At 37.9% G+C, this 12,233-nt stretch overlaps 1 protein-coding gene across 1 annotated transcript in view; it reads right to left on the minus strand.

Annotated features, from left to right (window-relative positions):
• The window catches only part of ANKAR (ankyrin and armadillo repeat containing), a 69,006-nt gene that overhangs the window by 44,339 nt on the left and 12,434 nt on the right, over window positions 1-12,233 (minus strand). Inside the window, exons 5-6 of the mRNA XM_047085110.1 lie at window positions 8,379-8,559; window positions 6,991-7,210 (exon numbers count right to left, since the gene is read on the minus strand). Of these exons, the coding sequence (XP_046941066.1) occupies window positions 6,991-7,210; window positions 8,379-8,559 (401 nt within the window). The remainder of the gene's footprint in view (window positions 1-6,990; window positions 7,211-8,378; window positions 8,560-12,233) is intronic.

Below are 12,233 nucleotides of genomic sequence, written 5' to 3' on the forward strand. Positions count from 1 at the left end.
GAAAGTACTCATCTATGCCTGTTGCCTGAGCATAATGATTAACAGTGCCTCTTCCATTCTCAAGTCTCCCTTATTTGGATGATGAATGATCCAGTCACCTTGGGCTATTCCTGCTGTCTGAGAGCTTCCTTCTCCCACACGCTTTTCTGACCAGGGTCCAGCTAACTCCTATTTCTCAGCCTAAATGGTAATTCCTCAGTGAAGCACTTGTTTTCTCCCAACTCAAGACACTTCCAATGACCTCTGGCCTGACTTATTCATCTAAGCTTTACATCACAGCCTTTGGTAATCTACAGTATTTGCTCTGATCTATCTACCTAAAGTCACTGCTTAGTCTTCCAGTTTCTGGTCAGGCATGGAAGGTGCATAAATCATCACTATGTCCTAAGAGCAAGTAAAAAGTTTAAACGAACTGAAAAATCAACAATGCTTCTTAGATCCTTTAGAGAAGTGAGGTCTCAGGGCAAAAACACTGCCTCCAAAAATGAAGATATGGACAGGCTGATACAGAGAATCAAAATTTACTGAAAAGAAACTTCCACAAGAACCACTGAGTAGTAAAGCCCCCTAGGCCCCTCCAGCCAACCAAGTAGTCTTTAAGCTTTAGCAATCACCCTTACTTAGCCCATGTGAGTGATTGCCATTTCTTTGTAATCTATAGATCATGCATTCTTTCTTAGAAAAAACAGAGGCTTCTGCACATCACAAAACAGAAATCAGACCCTCCTGTACAACCCCTGAGCAGTAAGGAACCAGACCCCTTTGCACAACTACCTTGCACAACCTTCAAGCACTGAGATAACATCTGTCACTGACACCATTGTGTCTGTGTGTAATTAAGAACTTTTATGGACCATTGTAGTTGATTTACTGATTAACTGCCATAGACTCCTTAAAAAAAATCCCTGGGTGAGGCAGAAACCTCAGAGTTGGCCTTGGGGGACAAGAGTCTGCTTTCTTAGTGGCAGGCCTCCTGAATAAAGCTCAGATTCCTTTTCAATCAAAACTGTCTCTGAGGATTGGCTTTTTTTTCCTTTAAGCTTATTTACTTATTTTGAGAGAGAGAGAGAGAGAGAGAGAGAGAGAGAGAGAGAGAGAGAGAGAGAATCCCAAGCAGGCTCCATACTGTCAGCATGGAGCCCGATGTGTGGCTGGAACTCACAAGCCCTGAAATCATGACAGAGCCAAAACCAAGAGTCAGATGCTTAACCGACTGAGCCACCCAGGTGTCCCTCAAGTATTGGCTTTTCGAGCAGCAGGCAGCTGAACTTGGGTTTCAGTAACAGTAGGGAAATCTGAACTATAATTGACGAATTGCTGGAAGCTCATTGTGATAAGTCTGAGAGTTTAAAACTCTGGGGGCCCCAGTCCCAGGAGGTCCCCATGCTTTAGTGAGTTTTAACTCCTGGAGTTTGACCAGGATCTCACAATGGATATTGGAGAAAAATCCCCTCATGCTTCTAGCAGGGGGAGGGAAAAAGGAACCATTTTGAGATATAGCAGAGCATTCCATTTTCCTTAACAAGGCTTGGCCTCAGGAGAAACTGTTATACCAGAGCCTAACCTGCTGGGTTTTATCAGAGCCTAACCTACCTATGGGAAGGGAAATACCCAACTCTAGCCACTCTTCATCCATCCTGACACAGCTAAGGTCAGGGAGAGGACTAACAAAGACATGTGAAGTTCACAGTCCAGGAGCACAGGCTCTCACAAAAGACTGAGACCTAATCATAGGACTATAGAATATGTTGGTTTATTTCAGTCAATTAAAGGCTGTTGGTTGCTCTCAGCAAGAGAAACACCAAGGGGCACCTGGATGGTGCAGTTGGTTAAATATCTGACTCTTGGTTTCAGCTCAGGTCATGATCTGATGGTTTGTGGGTTTGAGCCCCACATAGGGCTCTGTGCTGAAGGTGTAGAGCCTGCTTGGATTCTCTATCTCCCTTTCCCTCTGCCCCTCCCCTGCTTGTTCTCTCTCTCTCTCTCTCTCTCAAAATAAATAAATAAAATTAAAAAAATCAAAATGACCTCAACATTTTTTTGTTTTTTTAAATACACACACACACACACACACACACACACACACACACACACACACAAGTCTCCCCACTCACCCTTTCCTTCTCCTCTCCACCTCCCTCCAAAAAATATTTCAGCACAATCCAGGGGCAGGAGTACTATCCTATATCCCCCTCTTACTACTTGAAATTGTGTTTAATAGAAATGCTGAATCTTGGCACCCACCCAGGCTGCTAAAACAGAATCTTCATTTTAACAAGATCCCTGGATGATTCCTTTGTAGTTGAAAGTTTATCCCAGAATAGTAGGATGAAGTGCCCTCCCCACAACATCTGCAATGTCTGATGACATTTTTGTTTGTAAGACCTGGGGTGGAGGTTGCTGCATTTAGTGGGTAGAGAAGTCAGGGATACTACAAAACATTTGATAGTACACAGGAAAGCCCCCAACAACAAAGAATTATCCAGCTCACAATGTCAACAGTGCTGAGGATGAGGAACACTGGCCTAAGACATACTAGAATTAGGGAAGTTCTGGAGGGGCTTATGTTGTCTGAAGAAACTATTGTCTGGTTGAAAACTCTGATCTAGGGGTTAATATACAGAATATATAAAGAACATATACAACTCAATACCAAAAAAACAAATAATCCAATTTAAAAATGGGCAGAAGACATGAACAGATATTTCTCCAAAGAAGACATACAGACGGCCAAAAGACACATGAAAAGATGCTCAACATCAGTAATTATGAGGGAAATGCAAATGAAAACCACAATGGACATTCCTCAAAAAATTAAAAATAGAATTACTATATAATACAGTTATCACACTACAGGGTATTTACCCAAAGAATTAAAAAACACTAATTCAAAAATATGCATGCATCCCTATGTTTATTGCAGCATTATATACAATAGCCAAAATATGGAAGCAGCCCAAGTCTCCACTGATAGATGAATGGGTAAAGAATATGTGGTATGCATATACAGTAAAACCTTGGATTGGGAGTAACTTGTTCCGTGAGTGTTCCACAAGACAAGCAAACGTTTCTAGTAAATTTTAATTTGATAAACAAGTGATGTCTTGCAATACGAGTAGTATGTGATGTCAAATATCACATGATCACAACTAAGCCAATGGTTCTCTCTCTCTCTCTCTCTCCCTCTGTGGGATTGTGGGTGATCATCTCCCATGCTCGAATGTTCAGTCTCAGGCTGCAGTGTTTGGCAGAAATCAGTGATTTTTCAGAACGTTGGAAGGTGCCCACAACTGGCACCAACAGTGTATTTTTTTGTCACTTCAAAGCACCTATGGACAGTCCTTTGCTTTTCCATCCAATAGTAAGCTTATGGATACTTTGCTTCATTCTAGGTCAGCCTGCCTGCAGATATAGACCCTTTCCTCTGCTGCCTTATTGCCAGTTACATTAAATACAGTATATGACAAGTTTATTAATACTGTACTATATTCAACATCTGTGTAAGCATATACAATGGTCCCTGTGCAGAAAAATGTTGAAAAGAAAGGCGGTAAGAAGGAGATGATTGTGGTGGAAGTTAAGAAGGAAATCATCGAAAAGTACGAATGAGGTATGTGAGTGGCCAAAATTGTAAGATTTTATAAGAAGTCTATGCCTGCATCTCATGTGAAGAGGAGGAGAAAAAGGCAGAGGAATCCCTCACTTCAAATGAGATTAGGGAGATGTGTAAAGTGTTGGAAACAGTGCAAAATTATGTTGAAAAGCACCACCTGAATAAGGCTGTAAGAGTACCACCGATGAATCTGTTTAACAACAATGTAACGTCACATTTCCACAAAATTCTCAAAGGAGGCAAAATCAAGTGTCATTGGATAGGTTCCTTGTTAAAGTTGCATGAAAAGAAAAAGATTTCATTGAGTCAATAGATAGCAGTGATTCCATTAGTGATGGTAAAAGTTGTCCTACACAATAACCTTCCTCTCTCTTATCTCGCTCACACCAGCCACGATGGTTTTCAAACTAAGTGCAGGTTAATTTTATATTTTCTTTATTATTTTGTATTCTATTACAGTATTGTAATCATTTTTGTATGAATATTTTTGGGTTGTGGAAAAATCATCTGAGTTTCCATTATTTCTTATGGGGAAATTTGCTTTTATATACAACTGCTTTGGATTACAAGCATGGTTCCAAAATAAATTATGTTTGCAAACCAAGGTTTTACTGTATACACAATGGAATACTATTCAGCCAGAAAAAGGAATGATATCTTGTCATTTGCAACAACATGGATGGATTTAGAGGATATAATGCAAAGTGAAATTAGTAGATCAGAAAACACAAATACCATATGACTTCACTCATACGTGGAATTTAAGAAACAAAACAAAGAAAAAAAGAGACAAAAGATAGACTCATATATTCAGAACAAACTGGTGGTTACCAGAGGGGATGGGGGGGGGGGAATGGGTGAAATAGGTGATGGAGACTAAAGAGTACACTTATCATGATGAGCACTGAGTAATGTATAGAACTGTAGAATCACTGTATTGTACACCTGAAACTAATATAACACTGTACATTAATTATACTGGAATTTTAAAAAAGATGTTAAACTCTTGACATGGAAGAATGGCTAAATCATGCTAGGATTCACCACTTTCATGTCAGGTTCATTGTGTTGCTAGCTGAATATTCTGGGGATAAATCAAGCTGAAGTTGGTTGTCGTTGATCTATTAAACATGCCTAAAACCTGAAAGAAAAAAAAAAACACCCTCCTTGAATTATCCTATATAGAGTATGAAGGTATATAGTCTTTTAGATACAGATATGGAAGGTACAGCCTTTAAAAATTTTTCTGATTTTCAATAGTCAATACTTAGGTCAAGGGCACCTGAGTGACTCTGTCGGTTAAGTGTCTGACTCTTGATTTCTGCTCCAGTCATGATCTGTTTGTGAGATGGAGCCCTGTGTCCAGCTCTGTGCTGAAAGTGAGAAGCCTGCTTAGGATCCTTTCTCTCTCCCTCTCAGCACCAGACCCTCCCCCCACACACACACACACTAAATAAATTAACATTTAACAAAAACTACTCAGGTAAAATCTCTCACCTCAGTCAAGAATGCCTCATTCCTCAGTCCTCATACATTGTTACTGTCACTAGGTGGCAGCATATCTAAATAATATTAACTGGTTTTTTTTTTTTTTGGCATAAAAACTACTTTGGGGATTGATTTTTAAAAAATAAGTAGAGGTAACTGTAAATTCCACAGTAAAAAACAGAAAAAAGAAAAAAAACAAGACTTAAGAGGAATATGAATAAACAACCATGGGTAGAAAAAATTTAGACTTCAAAATATATAGAAAATATCATTATGTGACATTTTCATGTAACAGAACATTTTGGAGATTATATACTATAGAAGAGTTTTGATACATGCAATATCCTTTTCAAATGCACCAAATATTTTATTTATATCTTACCATTTCTTTCTTTTTTCACATCCATTTTTGATGACTCTGTTTTAAAGGGGAATACACACAGAAGTACGATTACTAACATATATGAGTTCCCTAGATTAGTCAAAATAGATTCATATGAATAAGAATAAAATTGCTATATTTAGATATCAACGACAGGATTGAGTGGAGGTTTTGGTCAAGCCACCTGGGCTTGGTTCACACAGCCGGCATCATGGCAGAGCAGACCTGGAATGCTGCATCTCTAGAGTCTGGTCAAAATTAACAATTGGTGCAGTTTTGTGTTGGGTAAGTCATCATATGTGGATGTTGCCAGTAGAGTTATACATTTTCCAAATGTCAAAATCTATCCAATTCTTAGCAAATGGAAATCCAAGCAGTCACAGGATGAATGAGAGACTTTAATTTACCAAAGATTTATTTCACACCAAGAAAGGCTTAAAATATTATGTATCTTTAAACAATAAGCTACTTGTTATATTTAAATTTAACTGAATTTGTGCTATTTTAATCAAGTAATAGAAGTATCTTAATATGAAAACATATTAATTATACTGATAAGAGTACATAATTTATTAGTAGCCAATAGGATTAAAGCAGAACATGTTTTGGTGTGTGAAAATATAACACAGCTTTTTAAGATATAAAATATTATAAGATACAATATAAGATATAAAATATAAGATAAAACATAAAATCACAATTTTCTTATCGGCCATTCCTGATATTTAATCTGTATTTCCCTTTTCAGTTATAGAGAACTTCTGCTTTCATTTTCAACAGTATTATTTTTATACTGGTTAAATTTATTCCAGTGAATAGGAATATATATATAAACATATATTTTATATATATATATATATATATATATATATATATATATATATTCCTACCTAAGAATCAGGAAAAAGTGGCTTTTTAAAAGTCAAAATTAGGGTTAGCTTTAAAGGGGCCATTAATTAAAAACAATTATTATTATAAGAATTTTTTGTTATTAAATATTATTTAAGTTTATATATTGTGAAGTTATTCCCTGCTTGAGAACTCTGGGATAAAAATGGATCTTCTGCTGGGATCTCTACTTATCTACCTTTTCTGTGAATTTCTATAGTGCACCACTGTGTTTTAATTATGCCAGTGATTATCAAATGCTACCTTGTGTTCATCCAATCATGCATTCATCCAACAACTACTTCCTGAGCACCTACAATGCCAGGCTTTCTTCTAGGCGTTCAAATACCATAGCAAACAAAGTAAAGCAAATCATTGCCTTTTACAGAGCTTATGTTCAAGTGAGGGAGACACAATAAAGAAATAAATAATACTATATGAGAGAGCAATAAGTGACACTTAGAAAAGAGCCTCTCTGAAATAAGGGAAACACAAACCTCAACTATGCTCTAGATACAATACCAAATTTTTATCTTGCTCTATAATCAACATGTCTTCTTAACTCTGAGTAGGAGCAGGTAAAAGAAAAACAGTTTAGATGTTTTAAACTTTATGGTACCTTGGCTAGACATAACAAAGCGTCTTTGGTTGACGTTGAAGCTAGCATTGCACAGTTGACATATAATAGAAACTCTGTTGTGTAAAGCAGCATGATGGAAAATGGCATAGCCTGCCTCATCTGAAATATTGATGGTCAAGCTTGAGGTTTTACGGCTAAATGTATGGAAAACAGCAGATAATCCTCTTTCAACAGCAGACTTCATACCAAATGGGATGCTCTAAAAGGATTAAGAGCACCAGAATAAGTTTCTTTAAAATACACCTAAACTTTGGTTTAAGGAAAAAAAGGACGATAAACATATATTAATATATTTATAATAAATATAACACTAATATATAATTAATAAGTATGTATTGATATAATTACATGATTGGTGCTCAGTCATAGTAGAATTTTCACTTTCCATTTGAAAGTGTCTCACTGGGCAATGATTAAAGTTGTTAGAACTGTTAAGAAACATTGAGAAGTTTAAAAAATATTTTTGGGAAGTTCCCCACCCCCCACTTTTTAGGGAGAAATTATAGCTCCTTCTTTGTAGATGCTTAAAATGGGAAAATTTGCTTCCTGAAATACTTAAGCAAATGAAGATCCCTGGGTTCCTTTTCTGATTTAAGAACAATCTAATTTAGAAATCTAGAAACTAAAATTACATAGCTACAGAAATACAATTTGTCTTCTTTGTTCTAGTTCTCAGAATAGAGAGGTAAAAATATTACACTCTTCTTTGAAACATTCTGACCACTTAATATTTTAAAATTAAATGAACAGTTTATTCAATTCTTAAATTTATGGACATTGAAACAAATAAATGGTAAATAAATGCCAGTGTGTCCTTTGAAACTGGTGAGCTCACCACTTCATTTATCAGTTCCAGAAGCTGTGCATCAAGGTTTGTTGAAACAGATACAGAGATTTGATTCAGAATGCCAGGTTTTGTTCCTCAGGTTAGGTTCCCAGGACTGAAGCCAGACTCTGCCATTTACTAGCTGTGTAATTTGGGAAAGATCCTTACCTGGCTGCACCTCAAATTTCTCATTTGTAAAACCAGAATGACAACAGCAGTACTAGTACCTTGAAAAAGTTTGTTAAAAGGATTTATAAAGCGCCTGGCGTATAAAATAAGCACTCAATAAATACTAACCTTTATTAAGATTGGTCACAATCCAGTTCATTAACAGATTGTTTTGCAACCCTACCAGAAATTTATTATCCAGAATTGTATGGCTTCTAAGCTGCTAAAATGTGGAATTTTTATTTCATATTGAAAACTTCATTTAACCCAATAGTTACCCCTAAAATAAAAATTTGAGACATATACTTACCTATAATAACATATTATCTATAATAGCCTCCTATACTAAATTATGTAATGATTACTGAAATACCTTGCATTTCATAGCTTTTTTGAAGCCAAATTTTTTCTTAAATTGCTCATGTAATTGAGCATCTGTTAGTGGAAGTCTTTTTGGTTTCAGATTGTTCACGATTTCATTTATGGCTCCCCACCACTTTGTCTTATATAGTTGATGATAGAAAGTTTCAAGTTCAAAACAGATCACATAGTAGCTATAAAAAAAAAGAAAGAAAAAAGATCAATCTTTCTGACTTTGAAGTAATTTGCTACTTTTTTTCTATGCTAGCTAAACTTTATTTTTCTATAATAATTAAGTACAAAAATGTAGTTTAAATTGTATTGATTGAAAAAGAAAGTCTTAGGGAAATGCTATGTTATGAACTGGTCAGAAGCTAATATCCTCTCTTCCTTGACCTTTACTTCCACTTCAGTTTTCTGAATAATATAGACTTCTGCACGGATGAAGGCATGTTTGAGGACCTGTTTGCATTTATTTGAGGTTGTCATTCTTCCTGTCTACCATCCTCTTGCCCCAAGAGAAACTAGACCATAAAAATATAAACTAAAGGCCATCTTTACCCACACCTTGCAGAGACAGCGCCAGTCCAGGTGGTGGAACTTGTCACTGTCCATGGGCCTCAACTTGTACAGGTGCCAACTTCATCACTAGGGACTTGCTTCTAAAATCGAGGAGCAGGTATTCTGAATCTTACTCAGATTTGAAGGCTTTCACATCACAGCAATGATAGGCTCTAGGACCTTAAGGGGCTGTCTGAATCAGACCCGGATGGATGCTTGATTCACATTGGATGACTAAACTAAATACCTAGAAGAAAACAGCTCACCTTCCCTTGGTGTCACACATGCTGCTAAGAGTGGACACCACAAACAGATACCCCAAGTCTCATAAGACTGCCTCCACGGATACAGGCCCAGGAGATCACACTAAGGATGTCCTTTGGTCTCTCAGTGGCCCAGCTCCACATCACAGAGCCCCAGTGCCAGCAACCTCTATCTTTTCATGTATTTCTCCAGGGAGCTGCCTCTGGCTGTGGTAACTTGCTATGGGGTCAGAAGCTGCTGACTACCTTTGGGGGCTCTGGTACTTAGTGATGTACTCTTAGATCACTGCTCAGGCAATGGAACAGATGTATAAATTTAACAAATACCAAAGGAATGTGGGTTGATTTCTTCTAGAAATTCAATTTACTTATCCAATACAAATCAAGCTTCCAGAACCAGCAGGGGGCTATCTTACCCTAGAAACTGGAGAAGCAAGAGGTGGTGAAGGTGGCTATACCCTGAGAAAGTCTTTGGCCACAGACTTTTGTGACCCCTTCCCCCCAAGATTGGATACACTATCTGCACTGGCCCCCTTTCTATGGAAGCACAGAAAGCCCAGATGGCCAGTGCTTTGAGGGAGAATTCATTCAAGTACTGCATAGGGACATCTCACTGCTCTTCCTCAAAACCTATGTGTAGATATTAGCAGGAACTATAAGGGGCCTCACTTTTAAAACAGCTCCCTTCAGATTCTTCTACCTGGGAATCTGCACCCAGTTTTTGAGGAGCTTCTAGGACCACATTTCCCTGATACACCATTGTCACATTAAGTTGATTTCTGACCTGCCTCCTAATAATCACAGCAACATCATGATGCTGGTATACTGTCCCCAAAATAGGACATTTTGGTACTGATATAAATTAATCTTTTTGCTCCAGTCATTGTCACCTTAATAATTCATGAGTTCTTGTACTTTAATGGAATACCCAAATCCTGGGTATCTGACTGTGGCCCCTACTTTTTGATTCTGGTATGGTAGGAGGGCCCAACCTGAACCAAAATGAATCTAGGATTTAGATGTTTTCAGGCATGCCTGGAGGGCCAGTGGAACTGACCCTATTTTCATAATGGACCAGGGGTTTCCTAGGAGATAAACCATTCTGAGGAAAGAGAACATCAAGACTCAAGACCTCAGTCCACTAACAATGCCCCTAAAATCAAAGAGGGGAGATTTTAACATGGCATGTTTTCAATCATTCACCAAATGATCCCTACATCACAGAAAAGAACTGTTAGCAAAATGACTAAAAGAGCTGTTTTTGCATCAAATTATTAGGAGTTCAAGGTAGCACTTCCTTGAAACCAATAAAATTGGGAAAGAAATACTTACTTCACTGGATTGGCTTCAACATGCCTCACAGTTGATACAAGGTATTTAGCAGGCATAGGGAGAAGCCAGCTCCAGAAGTGACCCCAGATCCACAACCAGGAGAAATGATGTCAGAGACAACAATGGCATTAATGTTGAGTTGCCTTCATAGGGTCTGTTGAGCTCCAGGGGCCCAGGAGTGGATCATTACAGATTGCTCAGACAGGAAAGAGGAAAACTGAAGATATCTCACAGTACCTGAGAGCTGATCCATTGGCATATGAGATTCCTAAAAAAACTATGTAGGGGTGGATATTATGGAACTGAAGATTCTCTAGTAATTGTTACAGGAACCAAGAAAACACTGATTATTACTCCACTTGTGGTTTTTACTTTTACTCCATGCTGCCTGGGTCTGGGAAACAAGCTCATGCTGCCTTTGCAAGTCTGCAAATTCAAATCCATCTATCTGTAATTCACCAACATTGATGACCAATGTTGTGCATTAGTCAGAAACTAGAGAACCATTCTACTATAGTATCCCATTGAAACAATTTGACTGGATCTCTTACTGTTCAATGACAGTGGGCTTATGCCAACCATACTCCTTTACCTATAACAACCTCTCACCAAGTACAGCTTTTATCTCAGCTGCCTCCCTGCATCCTCAGGATCATTAGTGTCCAGCTAGTCACTGGAGCCTGGGCGGATAAAGCGTTATTCAGAGGTGCTTCTGAAATACTATTTACTTTGGCAGGTGTTGTACATGGAATGTGTCAGCAGTTGCTGGATCCCTGAATGAGGGATTCCTTCTCGAGGGAGATGCACACCAACTGTCCATTCTAGAGGCATGAGGTCTACTACTTAATTCCCTCCAAAATCATGGAAGTCATTAGCCACATGGTCTTTGACTTCATCTCTAGTACTATGTGTGCATCCAGACAGTATTCAATGAAAAGACCCACCTTTCATTGTTTATCCTGATTCTCCCTTTGCCTCCGTTCTCTTATTTTCCTCACGACCATGCATCTTGGAGAAATGTGTAATCTTTTTCTTCTTCACATCACATGAACTCTCCCCAGCTTCACCCTTCAGCTCACTAAACATAGCCTAAAGCCAGAACTAATCCTCTTCCCAAGTCACTGCCGAATTTAGAGTGCTGTCTTCAGTCTTAAGTTGACTTGGCCTTTTTCTCTGTTGAATTTGATGCTTTTAATCTATTTCCATATTTAAAAATTCCTCCCCATTTGGCTTCCATGCTATTGTACTTTCTTGGTCCTCCTCCTTATATCATTCTCAACTCCTTTGTTCTCTCTTTTGCATCTCCCTATTTAAAAGATGCTATTCTCCAGAGTTCCAGACTTGGTCCTGGTCTCTAAACCACTTCCATGCGTTAAAAAAACAGAAAACAAAAAAACCTCTCCTATATGCTTTTAAATCTCAAGTCTCTACCTCCTAATAGTAATGCCCCTACTCTACTTTCCATAAACTGAAATAAAACTGAAAAAAAACTTGGATACTGAAGTCATCCAAGACATGGAAACCCAAGAACACAAGACATAAAGATCCTAGCAATACTAAGAAAAACACACTGCTTCAAAAATTGGCAGGCGTAACAAGACCCAGCAGAGGAAGAGGATTTTAAATCATATCTGTTATGGAACTAAAGGGGTATTTGCTGAGTCCACTGCTTTTCAGTAGGCTCATAGGATTTGATCCTCACCTCCATTCCC

The sequence above is a fragment of the Lynx rufus genome, unplaced genomic scaffold (genome assembly GCF_022079265.1).
Source record: "Lynx rufus isolate CCGP_SWC_20201006 ecotype Redwood Valley unplaced genomic scaffold, mLynRuf1.p SCAF_2, whole genome shotgun sequence".
Taxonomy (NCBI): Eukaryota; Metazoa; Chordata; class Mammalia; order Carnivora; family Felidae; genus Lynx; species Lynx rufus.